This window comes from Tamandua tetradactyla, chromosome 6, assembly GCF_023851605.1.
Source record: "Tamandua tetradactyla isolate mTamTet1 chromosome 6, mTamTet1.pri, whole genome shotgun sequence".
In the NCBI taxonomy this organism is placed as follows: domain Eukaryota; kingdom Metazoa; phylum Chordata; class Mammalia; order Pilosa; family Myrmecophagidae; genus Tamandua; species Tamandua tetradactyla.
This window is the reverse complement of record NC_135332.1, coordinates 24,717,806-24,734,835: the sequence shown is the minus strand read 5'-3', so window position 1 is coordinate 24,734,835 and position 17,030 is coordinate 24,717,806. Positions and strand designations below refer to the sequence as shown.

Below are 17,030 nucleotides of genomic sequence, written 5' to 3'. Positions count from 1 at the left end.
TACACAAATGTGCTATCATCTAGGTCTGTTGTTCCATTAATAGAGTACCAGCAGAGTAGATTTAGCATAATTCTTAAGGGCCTGTATTGGTTTGCTAAATCTGCTGGAATGCAATATACCAGAAATGGGGCAGCTTTTTTACAGGGAATTTATTAAGTTGCAAAGCTTACAGTTCTACGGCCTTAAAAATGTCCAAACTAAGGCATCCAGGGAAAGATACCTTGACTCAAGAAAGGCCGATGGGTCCAGAACACCCCTGTCAGCTGGGAAGGCACGTGGCTGGTGTCTACTGGGATCTTTGGCTTCTGGTTTCAAACAGCTTCCTTGGGGCATTTACTTTCTGTGTCTCTAAACGTCTGGGTCTCTTATTGTCTCTGTCGATTCTCTCACTTCTGAGGTTTCTCCAAGATGTTTCCCCCCTTTAAAGACTCCAATAAACTAATCAAGACCAACCTTAAATGGGTGAAATCATGTCTCTGTCTGATCAAAAGGCCACATCCACAGCTGAGTGTGTCACATTCCATGGAAACAATCTAATCACAGTTTCCCACCCTAAACAATAGATCTGGATACATAAGATTGGATAAGGATTAAGACATGGCTTTTCTGGGGTAATAATAGTTTCATACAGACACAGGGCCCTAGAATTTTCAGAATGGTAAATTAGCATTGGCTTCAAATTAAAGCCACCAGCTGTAGTAACCCCTGACAAGTGAGTCAGCCTGTCCTTTAAAGCTTTGAAGCCAGGTATTTACTTCTGCTCTCAATCAAAGCCCTAGATGGTATCCTTTTCCAAATTAAGGCTGTTTCATCTACATTGAAAATCTTTTGTTTAGTGTAGTCACCATCCAATGTCTGATCTAGATCTTCTGGATAACTTGCTGCACTTCTATATTAGCACTTGCTATTATGCATTTTGATATTATGGAAATGGCTTCTTTTCTTAAACCTCATGAACCAACCTCTGCTAGCCTCAAACTTTTCTTCTGCAATTTCCTCAGCTCTGTCTAACTTCATAAAATTGAAGAGAGTTAAGGACTTGCTCTGGATTCAACTTCGGTTTAAGGGAATGTTATGGCTGCTTTGATCTTCTATCCGAATGACAAAAACTTTCTCCTGATCAGCAATAAGGCTGTTTCACTTTCTTATCATTTGTGTGTTCACTACAATAACACTTTTTTTTTATTTTTAATTTTTTAAAATTTATTTTTTATTATCAAACCAAGACAACATACAAACACAAACCTTCTTAACATACAGTCTGTGCATAGTGTACAATCAGTGGCTCACAATATCGTCACATAGTTGTATATTCATCACCATGATAATTTTTTAGAACATTTGCTTCACTCCAGAAAAAGAAATAGAAAAAAGAAAAAAACTCATACATACCATGCCCCTTACCCCTCCTTCTCATTGACTGCTAGTATTTCCATCTACTCAATAGATTTTAACCTTTCTTCCCCCTATTTTTTCTATACCCTTACCACTCCCTTTCATTGTTCACTAGTATTTCAATTTATTCAATTTATTTTAACATTTGTTCCCCCTATTATTTATTTGTTTTTAATCCGTATTTTTTACTCTTTGTCAATATTGTAGATAAAAGGAGCATCAGACACAAGATTTTCACAATCACATAGTCACATTGTGAAAGCTATATCATTATACATTCATCTTCAAGAAATGTGGCTACTGGAACACAGCTCTACATTTTCAGGTACTTCCTCTAGCCTCTCTAATACACCTTAAACGAAAAAGTGGTTATCTTTGAAATGCGTAAGAATAACCTCTGGGATAACCCCTCCACTCTGTTAGAAATCTCTTAGCCACTGACATTTTATTTTGTCTCATTTCTCTCTTCTCCCTTTCAGTCAAGAAGGTTTTCTCAATCCCTTAATGCTGAGTCCCAGCTTCTTCTAGGATTTCTGTCCCATGTTGCCAGGGAGGTTTACACCCCTGGGAGTCATGTCCCACGTAGAGTCGGGGAGGGCAGTGAGTTTGCTTGTCATGTTGGCTGAGAGAGAAAGCCCACATTGGAGCAACAAAAGAGGCTCTCTGGGGGTGACTCTTAGGCCTAATTTTAAGTAGGCTTAGCCTATCCTCTGCAGGTCAAGTTTCATATGAGCAAACCCCAAGATTGGGGGCTCAGCCTATTGCTTTGGTTGTCCACACTGCTTGTGAGACTATCAAGAAGAATAACACTTTTAATTCACTTCAAGAACTGTTGCTTTCCATTCACCATTGTTTGGTGCAAGAAGCTGAACTTTTGGCCCCTCTCAGCTTTCAACGTGCCTTCCTTACTAAGCTTAGTCATTTCTAGCTTTTGATTTAAAGTGAAAGACATAGGACTCTTCCTTTCACTTGAATGTTTAAAATCCAATGGACAGTTATTAACTGGCCTAATTTCTATATTGTTGTGTCTCAGGGAATAGGGAGGTCTGAGGAGAGGGAGAAAGATGGAGCCAATGGAGCAGTCAGAACACACACAGCATTTACAGATTGTTTGTCATCTTATAGGGGTGCGGTTCATGGTACCTGTTCTAGTTTGCTAGCTGCCAGAATGTAATATACCAGAAATGGAATGGCTTAGAAAGGGGAATTTAATGAGTTGCTAGTTTACAGTTCTAAGGCTGAGAAAATGTCCCAATTACAAGAAGTCTGTAGCAATGTCCAATCAAATGCATCCAGGGTATCTACCTTGGTTCAAGAAGGCCGATGAGGTTCAGGGTTTCTCTCTCAAGTGAGAAGGCACATGGCGAACAGAGTCAGTTTCTCTCTCAGCAGAAGGGTACGTGGCAAGCAAGGCATCATCTGCTAGCTTTCTCTCCTGGCTTCCTGTTTCATGAAGCTCCCCGGGAGGCATTTTCCTTCTTCATCTTCAAAGGCTTGTGGGCTCTCTGCTTCTCGTGGCTATGTTGTTCTTCTCTGCTCTCTCTGAATCTCCTTCATTCTCCAAAATGTTTTCTCTTTTATAGGACTCTAGAAACTTATCAAGACCCACCCAAATGGGTGGAGACATGTTGTCACCTAATCCAGCTTAACAACCACTCTTGATTAGATTCTATCTCCAGGGAGATGATCTAATTACACATCCAACATACAGTATTGAATAGAGATTATTCTGCCTTTATGAAATGGGATTTTGATTAAAACGTGGCTTTTCTAGGGGATATACATCTTTTCAAACCAGCACAGTACCCCAAAACAATTTACAATGGAAACATCAGAGATGTGTGAAATATTGCCAGAATTACCAAAATATGACACAGAGACATGAAGTGGGCACATACTGTTAGAAAAATGGTGGCAATAGACTTGCTTGACACAGGATTTCCTCAAACTTTCAATGTGTAAATGATGCAGTATCTGTGCAGTGCACTAAAGTAGGGCACAATAAAAAGAGGTATTCCTGTAAATTTCTCCCTTTCTCTGAATATATGATTTTTTTTATGTCCCCAAGTCTTCTATTTTGTCATTTCTGCTTGGTGAACTCCATCTCATCCCTTCTAGTCTCAGCTGGGGTATTAGCTTTGCAAAATTTTTCTCATTTTCTCCCAGATACAGTTTGTCATTCTGTCTCCATGTGTTTTATTTATTTATTTATTTTTCCATGGGCAGGCACCGGGAATCAAACCCGGGTCACTGGCATAGTAGGCGAGAACTCTGTCTGCTGAACCACCGTGGCCCACCTGTGTTCTCTTTCTTTTAACCTACTTTTTTTTTAACAGAGGCAAAATTCATATTCAGTGAAATGTACAGATCCTAAGAGTACAGTTTGATTATTTTAATTACCTCCGTAACTACAATCAAGATATAGAACATTTCCATCAGCCCCCAAAATTATCTTGTGCCCATTTCTGGTCAGTCCCCACTCCCCATAGGTTGCCTCTGTTTTGATTTCTAACGTCATAATTTAGTTTTGCCTCTTCTTGAACTTCATGTAAATGGACTCATATTACATACTTTTATATCCAACTTGTTTCCTCAACCCAGTGTTTTTGAGACTTTTCTATGCTGTTGTCTCTATCCGTAGTTCATCCTTTTTTTACTGCTGAGTAGTATTTTATTGTATGGATATACCAGTGTCATTGTCCGTTCTCCTCTGGATGAATGTTTGGATCATTCCTAATTTGTGACTATTATGAACAAAGCTGCTGCAAAGAATCTCATACAGTCTTTTTGTGAACATGCTTTATTTCCCTTTGGTAAATACCTAGTATCGTAATGTTTGGGTATGGGATATGTAGATGCATATTAACTTTATAAGAAACTGCCAACAGTTTTCCGTGTCTCTTACTTAGCACTTATCGCAGTAGATTGTAATTATTGGTTTATGTCTGTCTCTTTCATGGAACTCATAGCTCCTCAAGACTGGGACATATTTATTCTTTGTATTTGCCCCAGTGCTTAGTACAATGTCTCACCTATTTGTACTAAATAAAGTTTGAGCAAATAACTCTAGTTCTTTATTTTTATTACTTTTATGGAATTTATCACAAGCTGTTTAATTGGTTGTACTCATCTTCTCTACTAGATTGCAATCTCCTTAATGGGTAGAAATTTGGTTTATTCTTGTTCATATTTCCAAGAATTTGTCTCATTGCTTTGAAAATTACTTACGGTGCCTGAATGAATGAATCATCCTGTCACCAAGAAGGTGAAGACTGTGAGACAGAAGAACAAGAAAAGTTTGCCTTGGCTCCTGCTTGGGAAGAAGGATTGAAGGAAGACCAGACAGAGCTTCTATTACATCTGTTGCCCAAATTTTGGAGTGGGGGGGCAGAGCTCACTGATACTTTTAGCCTGGAAAAAACATTTTGTATCACTGTGCTTTACCTAACTTGCCTCTATTCCAATAATTTGTTACAGCAGTGAGGAAGGTGATTTTTTTCTTTAGTTGGTGTGACTGACCCTGTTTTAGCTTGTAATGCTACCAGAATGCAATACAACAGAAATGGACTGACTTTAAAATGGGGGTTTAATTAGTTACAAATTTACAGTTCTTTGGAATGTAGGGAGCTAGCTTTCCTCTGGCTTTCTCTGTCACGTGGGAAGGCACACAGACTCATATACTGGCCTTTTCTCCGGCTTCTGGGTTCACACTGCTTTCCCTGGATGTTTTCCTTTCTGCATCTCCAAACATCTGGGTCTGAACCATCTGAGCTCTGAGCAGAGGTGTGCTGGGCTCCTGTTCTCTTCTGATCTCTCTCTCTGCTGCCTCTAGCTAGTTAAATGTCACTCATTGGGGAGGCACTCCCCTTAGCGAATATAATCAGCCACAGATAAATTTCATATGCTGATGATTTAAGTCCTCAGCAACAGGATATCCGGGCACACCATCACCTGGCCAAATTGATAACCTAAATCTAACTATTAAGACCCCAGAGCAGTTTATAAGGGTCAAAAGACAATTTTTAAAGCAATTTTATTGAGATATATTCACACATCATGCACTCCATCCAACATATACAGTCAGTGGCTCATAGTATAATCACAGAGTTGACAGTTTTGATTAGTGTTGCATCCTACATTGACAGAAAATTAGATTTTCACTTTGCAGGTTGTGCTGTTTGCAAAAACAGAACAAATAAATGTAGTATTTGAATATTTGTCGAGTATTGTGTTCTTATTTTTCAGTTAAATCCGGATGTGAATGTTTTCCAGCGTAAATTTGTAAATGAAGTTAGAAGATGTGAAGAAATGGATCGAAAGCTTCGTATGTGCATTTCAGACTTGTATGATATTCCTATAATAAGTCACTTGTCTTAGAGACATTAGTCCTCTTAATAAATGAAGAAAATACAAGAGAAAAAGAAAGGAGGAAAAATCTTGCAATCCTGGTGTAAGATGAATTTTTTATATTCAATCTTGTATATAAAATGTTGTAGTGTTTGAGGTAGGTGGGTGCTTAGTAGAAGAAACATTGTGTGGGGTGACAAGGCTGTAAGCTGAAAACACGGTGATTATTTTTTCATGGGGAAGGTTTTATGGCAGAACTACATTATAGAATTCTGAGAGATAACACCCAGACCACCAATTTTAGATTTCAACATTGTCACCTTTTAATTTGAGTAATTCATAAGAAAGGAAACTGATATGTATTAAGGACCTCTTGGGCACTGTGGCATTCACATACCTTATTTCATTCATTCCTTGCAACATTCCTTCAGGATAAGTGTTACCTCATTTAAGGAAGGAGGAAACCAAAGATCAGAGAGGTTAAGGGGCTTACCCAAATGGTTGTGATGGAATCAGATCAGTATTTGAATCTGAGTCGCTCTGTCTGGCTCTAAAACCCGTGATCTTGCCATTTTACAATGCCAGCTTTCAGTTAGCTGGAGGTGAATTTGTCCCCTATGAAAAAAAGTCAGCAGTTGCCACTTTATATACTTTTCTCTTCTGGTGTTTTTTTTTTTCGGGGAAAGCCTTATTCTGCGTTTTGGTTTTGGGGGTTGTTTATTTGTTTAACTTAAATCTAACCTGATTTGTATTCAAATTTAATGAAACCCAATTTTTTTTTCTTCTTGAAACCTTTTATTCTTTTGGTGGTGGTGCTTAAGAAAAACAGCTTTACCCATAATTCACTGTGCCCTGGATTTATGATACCAACTTGTTATGTGACCAAATAGGAACCAGGCCAAACTGCATTCTTCTTAGCAGATCTGTTCAGATTATAGATGAACTTAACTAATGATTTCTTTCATTCACCGTTAATATGAATTCATAATTTACATTGATTATGCCCCAAGATTTGAGAGACCAGTGGTAACTCACATGGGCACCTCTGAGAAGCTTTGTCAGTTTCCTGTCCCGTTCTAGCCAGATTTTTTTTTCATCACATAGTTGTATATTCATCATCATGATAATTTCTTAGAACATTTGCACCAATTCAGAAAAAAAAAAAAAGAAAACAGAAAAAAAACTCATACATGCCATACCCTTTACCCCTCCCTTTCTTTAATCACTAGCATTTCAATCTAATAAATTTATTTAAACATTTGTTCCCCCTATTATTTATTTATTTTTAATCCATATGTTTTTCTCATCTGTCCATAAGGTAGATAAAAGGATCATCAGACACAAGGTTTGCACAATCACACAGTCATATTTAGAAAGCTATATCATTACACAATCATCTTCAAGAAGCATGGTTACTGGAACACAGCTCTACATATTCAGGCAGTTCCCTCCAGCCTCTCCATTGTACTTTAACTAGAAAGGTGATATCTATATTATGCGTAAGAATAACCTCCAGGATAACTTCTCGACTCTGTTTGGAATCTCTCAGCCATTGACACTTTATTTTGTCTCATGTTGCTCTTCCCCCTTTTGGTTGAGAAGGTTTTCTCAATTCCTTGATGCTGAGTCCCAGCTCATTCTAGGTTTTCTGTCCCATGTTGCTAGGAAGGTCCACATCCCTTGGAGTCAGGTCCCATAGCCAGATTTTTTTGAAAAACTTGAAGACTGGAATTCCCCATCAATCTGAGAATGTATGCAATTTTTTTACAGTATTAAGTGGAAAAAAGAATCCCAGCATGGCATCCAGTTGCCCTTCACAGATAAAATCATTGGCCAAATGAGCACTGTGAATTTTTGCAGTAGGCAAATACTCCTTAATGGAATGTCAAAGGCCAAAAAAAAAAAAAAAAACAGAACATTGCTAAATACATTTCGGAAAAGAATGGGCACCAAGTAGGAATAATACTGTCCAATTCCATGGGATTTAGTGCTTTGAAAGCCTGATAAGTGTTTCTAAATTTGTCCTGATGCTTGTGGTCTTGAGTGAAAATTGGTTCTATTGTCCCTGCAAGTACATATCATAGTTGCAAACTCTGGAATGCTGACATGCTTATAGAGAAGACAAGTAAGATCCTCATAGAGACCAAACCTAAGGCCCAGTGAGGTTGTCTTCTGTGTTAATGGGGGAAGGATTTTGTAATACAAGTTTTGGAATCCATCCCTCCTCAACTGAAGTATTGTGTCCTGAGTTTTGATTCCAAAAGAAGACTTCTGAATAGGAAATGTAATTGTTGTATTGTTAAACCTGCCCAGCAGCCAACAAGTAATGCTTCATTTCACAAATACTTGTAGTATGAGGTATATGTCTTGTTTTGTTTTTTTATTGATATTTTAAAATATTTTTATTGATAAAGCAACATACAAACATTCTTAACATATGAACATTCCATGCTTGATGTACAATTAGTGGCTCACAATATCATCACATAGTTGTATATTAATCACCATGATCATTTCTTAGAACATTTGCATCACTCCAGAAAAAGAAATAAAAAGAAAAAAGAAAAAACTCATACGTACTGTCTTATTTTATAGATGTTATAATTGGTATCTTTTTTTCCTGAGCTGAATCCATCATTGAAGGATTTTTTTAGACCTGTAACATCTTCTGGGCCTGATGGTAGCTTTTTGATAACTTTCCTTATTTCATTTCTTAATGGTCTATTAGGTTCTCTCTTCTGGAATCAGTTGTGGTAACCATTGCCCTCGATGTACCAGCCCGTGTGCAGTAACCATCCACCCTCAAATCTGAGAGCAGACAAGCCCTAATAAAACCCTTATGATAAGGAGTTGTTTCACTATGTGTTGAATTGTACTCCTCTGTAGCTTCGCTTTGCCAACAATATCTGTAAGCAGAATCATCATACTTTGGGGTAGTAGTCACAGATAAGGGCCAGTTTTTAGACCAGAGAAGGGAAGAAGGCAGTTGTGGGATGACCTTTCTCTTTGAGTAGTTGTGCTTTGGACAATGTGAGGTAGGAGAAAGAGGAATGTGGAGAAAAAAGGATTTACATGTTCTACTTCTTTCATGTGAAAGTATCTTTCTTAAGATGCAACTCTTTGTAGCTGAATGTTGGGTGATGTTATTTTTTTTCCTTAAATAACGGCACTTCCAGGCCTGTGCAGTAAGACACAAATGTTTTGATTCTGTCATTTAAGGATTTGTTGAGAAAGAGATAAGAAAAGCTAACATCCCAATTATGGACACTGGCGAAAACCCAGAGGTACCCTTCCCCCGGGACATGATTGACTTAGAGGTAAACAGTTTTGCTGAGAAAGCCACATAAAGTTCGTTCTACTTATATGCAGAAATTATTTTCTTGGGTGAATGGAGTAATTTTCTTCTTATCAATATTGTCTAGTGATTATAAGTTTCTTGTGGGTGGAATTGAAATGAATTCCATTTTTATGATGTCAAACATTATCTTAAACAGTAGTGTGCACCCCTACATAAAAACTTATTGGATTTTTGAAAGCCTATTAGATTGACTTCAATTTGTGCATTAGTTTATTAATCTTATAGACTCTGAATGAACAGCCAGTGGGCTTTTCAATAATTGTTTTATCCATCTGAAATTCCCCCAAGAAACTTACTGAGTGTACAATAGAATCTTTAGGCAAATAAAGATGATTTTAAACAAACAAAAAAAATTTATAAGGAAAATTGCTGTGGTAAAATCATAGGATTTGTGGGTAGATGTAAGATATCTTTAAACTGTCAGAGTGGCAGCCGTTCTGTGGGGTAAATTCTTAATGTTGAGCAACCATATTGTTCTTTGTTTGAATTAATAGTTTGATTTCCCATCCCACCCCCCAGGCCAATTTTGAGAAGATTGAAAATGAACTGAAGGAAATCAACACAAACCAGGAAGCTCTGAAGAGAAACTTCCTGGAACTGACTGAATTAAAATTTATTCTTCGCAAAACTCAGCAGTTTTTCGATGAGGTCAGACTATTGTTTCTTTTAGTATTTGAGCAGCTGATATTACACATAACCACATAAAGGGGCCATATTTTTATTCCAGTAATTATTTTTAATTTGCTAGTTTGAAAGCAATATCATTTTTGCACCGTTTTAGTTGAAGAAATGTCTAATTATGTTCCATTTTTCATGCAATACACAACCAGCTATAGTTTTTGTGTATTTTTACATTTTTTGCAGTTTTTCATTTCAAAATTGGGAAAGGAACCCTAAAGTAGTTGTAAAGATATGGTTAGTTGATATTTTTATTTATATATTTTAAGGTAAGTATTTGCTTAAGGTTAAAGTTAAAGAACCAAGAAAAGTTTGGGTATACATGAAATTATAACAAAGTTTTAATCTCCAAACATTTTGTCATCAAATTTTTATTTTTATTTTCTTCTCTACGTTTGCTTATCGATCTCTGAGCATATTTTTAAGTACTTTGGGCAGCATGTGTCACATCTTTTTCAGGAGTTTTCCTTTGTGTTGTGTGGCAATATCAATGGATATTTGAAACTTTTAGGTTCTCAAAAACTCAACTGAATTGTCTTATAGGGGCAAGTGTTAAGTTCTTGGGTTGAAAATGTAGATGATCTAGTTGCCAGGTGACTGCTGCTGAGGTGACCCCAAGGAAAAGATTTATAGCAAAGCTTTCAGAAAGCTTCCTTCTTCTAATTAAACCAGGAAAGAGTCTTAGCTTTCAACCTGGGTGTGGTTCTTCTGATGGTTTAAAATATGGGTAGTTTTCTTTATATAGGTTTCTTTGCCACCAGATTAGGAACATCAGATATTTAAGAGATTGACCCAGTCGTTATTCAATGTGCCTTTCCATAAAGTTCTGTATTTCCATTACTGAACAAAAAACTTGGCAAAACTTTAAACACAAAGGACCTATTTTAGTTAGCATCAAATATATTTTCAGTTTTACTTTTAATTTCTGTCTTTTGAGAAAAGACCAACTCTCCAGAGTTCACAAGGCTGGAGCAAGGGTTTTCCAACTAGCAGCATCAACCTCACCTGGGAATTTACTAGCAGCACAGATTATCACCTCCACCCCAGATCAACTGAATCAGAAACTCTGGGGGTAGGGCCTACAATCTATTTTAACAAAGTGATTCTAAGGCACATTAAAGTTTAAGAACCCTGGGCTAGAGAAGGTCTTCTAAAGATGTGACACATTCCTCAATAACTAAAGATTTGACTCAGTGAGGCCATGCTAATTAAAAAAATCTTCTGGGGTAAGGAAAAGGGGAAAAGCTACTGTGAATGAAATTGCCTGATGCTCTGAAGAATCAGAATTGTTATTTATCAGTAGAGGTTTTGTGTGAATATTCAGCTTGCTCACTTAGTTGAGAATTTTAAGACTGATGGTAAATTCTTTCACCAGTCTCCAGTATTAATGCATTAGAGGCTATGGGGCAGGGTGACGAACTCTTTCCAAGTGTTTAAGGTCTTTTGCAACAGGCCCGATGCTTAGGCCATATTATTTTAATTAACAATCTGAAACTCCAGTATGCTCATTGTCTAGATATTATTGCATTTCTTTTCATTAGTTCACTGAGCCTTTCATGAGTACCTCTTTGTGAGGCACCAGATAAATGAGACATGGTCCCTACATTCAAGGAATGTGTCATTTAGTTATATCAGGAAACATCCTCAGAACACAGTGCCTCTGTGTGCTTTTCTGCACATGTCCAAGCTACTGCCTACAGATCCAGTGTAAACCTGGCTCAAAATCAAAGCCCAGATACTTTTGGCATCATTTGGGACTTAATTATTTTATCTTTTTTTTTTTTCCTTTGGTTTAACCTTTAGTTGGCTGCTGGAATGTTGCTGAGATGTATGAAAATGTCTAAGGATTGGAGTGAGCTTCCTAGTCTAGTTCATTCTGGGAGAAATTCTGGATAAAGACTAACAAATGGACTCCCTTAAAATATAAAAGAAATATTTACATTATTTATTTTTATAATAAAAAATTAGTAAACATAAAATAAGAAGAACCAGTCTGAAAGATGACGTAGGGTTTTAAAAATTGCTAAATTGTTTTGTTTTTTCAGTCCCTGAAAGCAGTCTTTTCCACTGCTTTCCTCATCAGTCTTTGGTTCCCAGCACCTTCAGAGCAGGTTAGGAAGTCCTCCAACAGAACTCTACTTTTGTCTAAAAGTGTGCAGTCAGTTCCTTGCCTGCTCTCCCCACTAGCTCATAGTGTCAGTCAGTCTCTTCAAACAGGCCTTGCCCTGTTGCTGCCAAACAGCAGTATCAGGTGTCACTGCCATGGCAGAAGCTAAGGCCTCACCCAGTGAGTATCTGTGCATGCTGAGTGTACACTTTAAATGATGCAAAATGTAGGAAACTTGGGACCCTCACATCCAGAAAGGTAGGGTTTTCCATGAGATTTTCTTCCATGCCTGAAATTGTAATGTTTGCAAATGACCTAAAACACTACCAATTTTAAACTCCCGCTTTTCTTTTTACAATTTGGTGACTACAATCATTAATTCACAATAACAGGTTAACAAAAAGTGGCTAAATCAAAAATCATTCTTTTGGCATGAGGGTTATGATTGTCAGGATGTATAGAAAGGGAGCAGTAAACATATTGGATATTCTTATCATTTAAGATGATTACAAATTCAGCTTGGCCCTTTCTTAGCCATATCATTTAAAATGACTTGTTGGGCGGGCCACGGTGGCTCAGCAGGCAAGAATGCTTGCCTCCCATGCCAGAGGACCTGGGTTTGATTCCCGGTGCCTGCCCATGTGAAAAAAAAAAAACAAAAAAATAAAAAAAATAAAATAAAATGACTTGTTAATGATTACCCTTTTCTCAGTCTTCTTGCTTATGAAGAACTGTAAGAGCTGGAGAGATTTCTCTGCATCTTTAACCATAAGCATCATATCATACAAGAATGTAAAGAAGACTGGAAAAGTAATGGTTAATGGCATGCAGATCCCTGTCTTCCTTTCCTTCTGAGTCTTCCATCCATCTGCTTTCTTTATTTTTCTTTTCCATTTCTCATCTCCTGTGGGGCTTGGGTGAATATGGGGCTTGGGTGAATGCATTCAGTGATGAAATGCCATTTCTTTCTCAATGTAGATGGAAATAAGAGTGTTTGCTCTTGATGATTGACTTAGCTTGAACTGGATGTGTTGCTTATACTTCTAAGTGTTGTGGGAACAGAACTGCTGAAGTTCTGCTACTTCCTTTTTCAAGGCATGTTTCTCGGTATTCTGGTTGGAGAAAGAGGTATACCAAAGGGCATAGCAAATAATTCAGACGAACATTGGCAGTGTTGTTGTTAGGAAACCCACATGTTCCAAGATTAGCATTTAAATACTCCACTACGTTGTTTTAGATGCTACTATAAAGGCCTCAGTTAGTGATTCTGATAATCCTAATTTCCCATCAGGCACAATTATTTTACTCAAAATTTTTAAATTTCCTCTCTAAGATTTAGAATGCTTAAGTAAGTAGTAGTGAAATAAGTCATTGGAATATTGTTATAATTTCTGTTTAATTTTAATTCTGCTGTTTTTTATTCCCAGATAGAGTCTTTGTATTAGTCTACTTCCTAAATGTCATTTACTGCCCCATCAGTTATCCCCTTTAGGTCACATTTGTTTGCATTGAGTTTAATCTTTAGAGTTTACTTAAACCAGGTCTTCTGAACTATACAGGGAAGTAGGGAGGGAGTCTTGTGAATAATAGTCAGCTTCACTGGTTTTTGCTCAGTCATACTCAAGAACAAATTGGAATGTTGTAATCTGGATCCTTGAAACAATTGTGTTTAGGGGGCAGTCAGCTGATTTGATTTCAAGTAGAAACAACAACAAAAAAACCCTAAACTTCCATTGGGCAGCAGGTGGTAAAGCTGTGCCCCCATTATCTTATCAAAGTAAACTTTTCTAAGTCTCATGACAGTGTTTCTTTGCCCTTCTGGTATATCTCCTTTTTCTTTTCTTTTTTTTTTTTTTAATAAATCAAAATTGATCCTGCTTTTATAATTTACTTCCCAAAAAAATTGCTTTCACTTTTTTAAACCTTCAAATTTATCATCTGTTGATACTGTTTTTCTCCCCCTTTTTGGCTGTTGTATTTATGGTTATATAATTTTATCAAGGAAGGTTCCTGTGTGGCATTTTTTGGTAGTGGGGTTGACAGAAGTAGAATTAAATTAGAATTTGGGATGAAAATGATCAAGAAAATATCACCTGAATTTTTGTTTTGCTTTATATTTTGCTTTTGAAAAGGAAAGTTATTCTGGTTTATTTTTAGTCTTTGGTCAAGTGAGTAGTGTGTGAATATTAAAGTTGGGTAGATCAGGCAATGGAGAAGTCCTTCAGACTTTATTTTTAAGTGTAGCTTCTTTCTGATGGAAGTAGAGGGTGGTAGGATGAGTTGGATAGAGAGAGGGTAGGAAGTGTAGACCTACATCTGGAAAGGTCCCTCTCCTCCTTCATTTCATTGTATAAACTGTCATGGTGGAAATCATTTTAGATCTAACAAATTAGCCCAGCCGACAAGCTCTATGTTTGCTTATCTGTTGCTTTTTCTTTACTTTACTTGATTTGTAATGTTGGCTTGAGCTGTAATCTCAAGAATCCTTAAACCGTAAAATCTGATTCTCAATTCCTATTCAGAAAATAGGACATTCAGATACGCTTTTACTTGTTCTTCCCTTTATGAATACAGGGGAGATTCAGGCCTTTCTGGCTTAGTGCTTCTTACCGTTTTGGGAAAAGAAATACTCTTTAAATCCCATGGTTTGAAGTGTTTTATATACAGTAACCATCTTGCACGTTCTCTTGTTCTGGATTTTTAAGGGCATGGAAAGCCTAGATACCTGAACATGCCCCTTCTCTCTCTCTCTAGATCAGGCTGTGTTCAAGACAGTGACAGTGCCTTGCTTTCTTCTTTGGAAACAGAGTCTCCATCTTTCACATTCCCACACATGAAAATTCTAGTTTGTAGCTGCCAGGAAATTAAATGTTGCAAGTATCTGCAGAGCTGCCTTATTTTTGCTCAAAAGGGAGAAACAATTCAGTTTCCTATTCACATGAAAATTCACAGTATTTTTTAATACTCTCCTGACTCACTCAGAGAAACATGGAAGAGAAAAAATGGCTTCCACCAAGTGACAGATTTATACATGACACCATCACTGAATGTTTTTTCTTTAGTCCTTATTTCTAAAACCATTTCCCCAGATGTTTTACTGGGACAATTATGTTTTCTTTACGTTTTGTTTCTTTCCCTTATTTTCTTGCCCTTTTCTTTTGTCTTCTTTTTGTGGGTGTGTCTTCTCTTTTGGTAGCTTTTTTTTTTTCATCTTTATTTTCTGAACTTATCTCCTGGTTCCTCGTACCCTGCATGCCACTAACTATTTTCATTAGATATTAATTGATTTGTGAATTCAGGCTGAATTGCATCATCAGCAGATGGCGGATCCAGACTTGTTGGAAGAGTCCTCATCCCTCCTGGAGCCAAGTGAGATGGGAAGAGGCGCGCCTTTAAGACTTGGGTAAGTACCACTTTAGCCCTTTGGTACTCAGTGGGGTTGTTTGTTTTTTGCTGTTGTTTTTTGTTTGTTTGTTTGTTTTATGTTTATTGCTAAATACATCATTTATACAAAGAAAAGAAAGAAAAAGCAACGATTTTCAAAGTACACTTCAACAAGGTAGTTACAGAACAGATTTTAGAGTTTGTTATGGATTACTAGTCCACCATTTCAGATTTTTCCATCTCAAGTTCATTTTTTATGTTCAGAAGGGCAGTAAGGCTGAGGAGTCACTTGCTGCCAGGATGTACTCTCTTCTGAGAGCATCACATGTTTAAATTTAGTTCCTGAATTGTTCTATTAACTCTCTGTTGGGTCCAGGAGTGATTTAGACAGCCCTTGGGCCATACCCGCCCACAGTCTCATGTGCATAGTTTTAGCCTCTCTCCTTTCACTCTTTGTTTCCTTGAAGCCACCCATCCGTGACATAGAATAGAAATCCCAGTCTGGCTCTTCTCCCCACAGCTTCGTGGCTGGTGTGATTAATCGAGAGCGCATTCCTACTTTTGAACGCATGCTGTGGCGGGTGTGCCGGGGAAATGTGTTCCTGCGACAGGCTGAAATCGAGAACCCCCTGGAGGATCCTGTGACTGTAAGACAAGGAAATTGCATCCTGTGCAGTAGGTCTTACAAAGGAGCCCAGTGTAGTGACACAGCATGGTGCCCTCTGAATCTGACTGTCCCACAGAGGATCCCTTCTGTTTGTCCTTGCTTTGATCTGGGAATTCAAAGGACTGTTCTTTTCCTCTAATTCCTGTCATATGTATACATATGATATATACGTGATGTATATGTATACGTTTTCAAGTTTTACCCATGTATTATTTTGATTGGTAGTATGTTTTTTTCCAATTATTCTATACATTAGCTTTATATATTTTCTGTTATTGATATGGGATCTAAAGAAAATTAGTCTTTTATAAACATGAAGTTAAAGCAAGACATCTGATTTTGAGTTTGGTAATATAATACCTATCTGTAAAAGGAGAGAAGGAGAGATTTCATAAACTTTGATCTTTTTAAGTTAATGAAATTTTAGTTGTTAAGGATTTTTTGTCTAACTGTTTGATGACAGAATCAGAAACTTGTTTTAAAAATATGTATTGTACAAGATAGGATGTTTTCCTTCTCCACCTGATGATGCTTTGGAAAGTAGGAATAGCTTCATATCTTGATATTTGGCATAAAGGGACAGAGTTTATAACATAAGTAAGTATGGTGAGTCTTGATTTCAGGGATCACAAGCAAAGAGTGTTAAACATACTTTAAAATTGTACTTGACTTTTAAACTTTTATTTTGAAGTAACTTCAAAGTTACAGGACAGTTGCAAAATTAATACAAAACCCATACAGAGAACTCCAACATAGCCCTCCACCCAGATTGCCCTTTCCATCAACTTTTTTTTAAAAAAAAACATAAAAAAGCAATGTTATTTCTCTGTCACTCTCAGAAAACTGGTTTAAAATGATCGTTTCTGCCTAACTGCATGGAGATATAAATTAAAGTAGCGTTTTTGTTTTCTACTAGCTCTATCATATTTTATTGCACTAATTTTCTGTTACTGCTATAACACATTGCCAGAAATGTGTCTTAAAGCAACATTAAAAAAAACTTACAATTCTTTAATTAAAAATCCCACACAGTTCTCACTGGGCTGAAATCAAGGTGTCAGCATGGCTGCATTTCTTTCTGGAGACTCCAGGGG

The 17,030-nt window shown here is 37.1% G+C and overlaps 1 protein-coding gene and 1 pseudogene across 6 annotated transcripts in view; one reads left to right on the top strand and one right to left on the bottom strand.

The window, feature by feature from the left end:
* ATP6V0A1 (ATPase H+ transporting V0 subunit a1) overlaps nucleotides 1-17,030 on the top strand; it is a 72,745-nt gene that overhangs the window by 14,023 nt on the left and 41,692 nt on the right. For 2 of the 6 annotated variants that reach the window (XR_013177517.1, XM_077164341.1), the window contains exons 3-7: nucleotides 5,641-5,719; nucleotides 8,962-9,059; nucleotides 9,620-9,748; nucleotides 15,185-15,288; nucleotides 15,790-15,916. Coding sequence is in view for 5 of the 6 variants with exons in the window: in XM_077164341.1 (XP_077020456.1) it covers nucleotides 5,641-5,719; nucleotides 8,962-9,059; nucleotides 9,620-9,748; nucleotides 15,185-15,288; nucleotides 15,790-15,916 (537 nt within the window). In the remaining variant the exon portion in view is untranslated. The other 4 variants (XM_077164342.1, XM_077164345.1, XM_077164343.1 and 1 more) reach the window with 3 other exon arrangements.
* LOC143685614 (mitochondrial nicotinamide adenine dinucleotide transporter SLC25A51-like) lies at nucleotides 6,041-8,512 on the bottom strand (annotated as a pseudogene).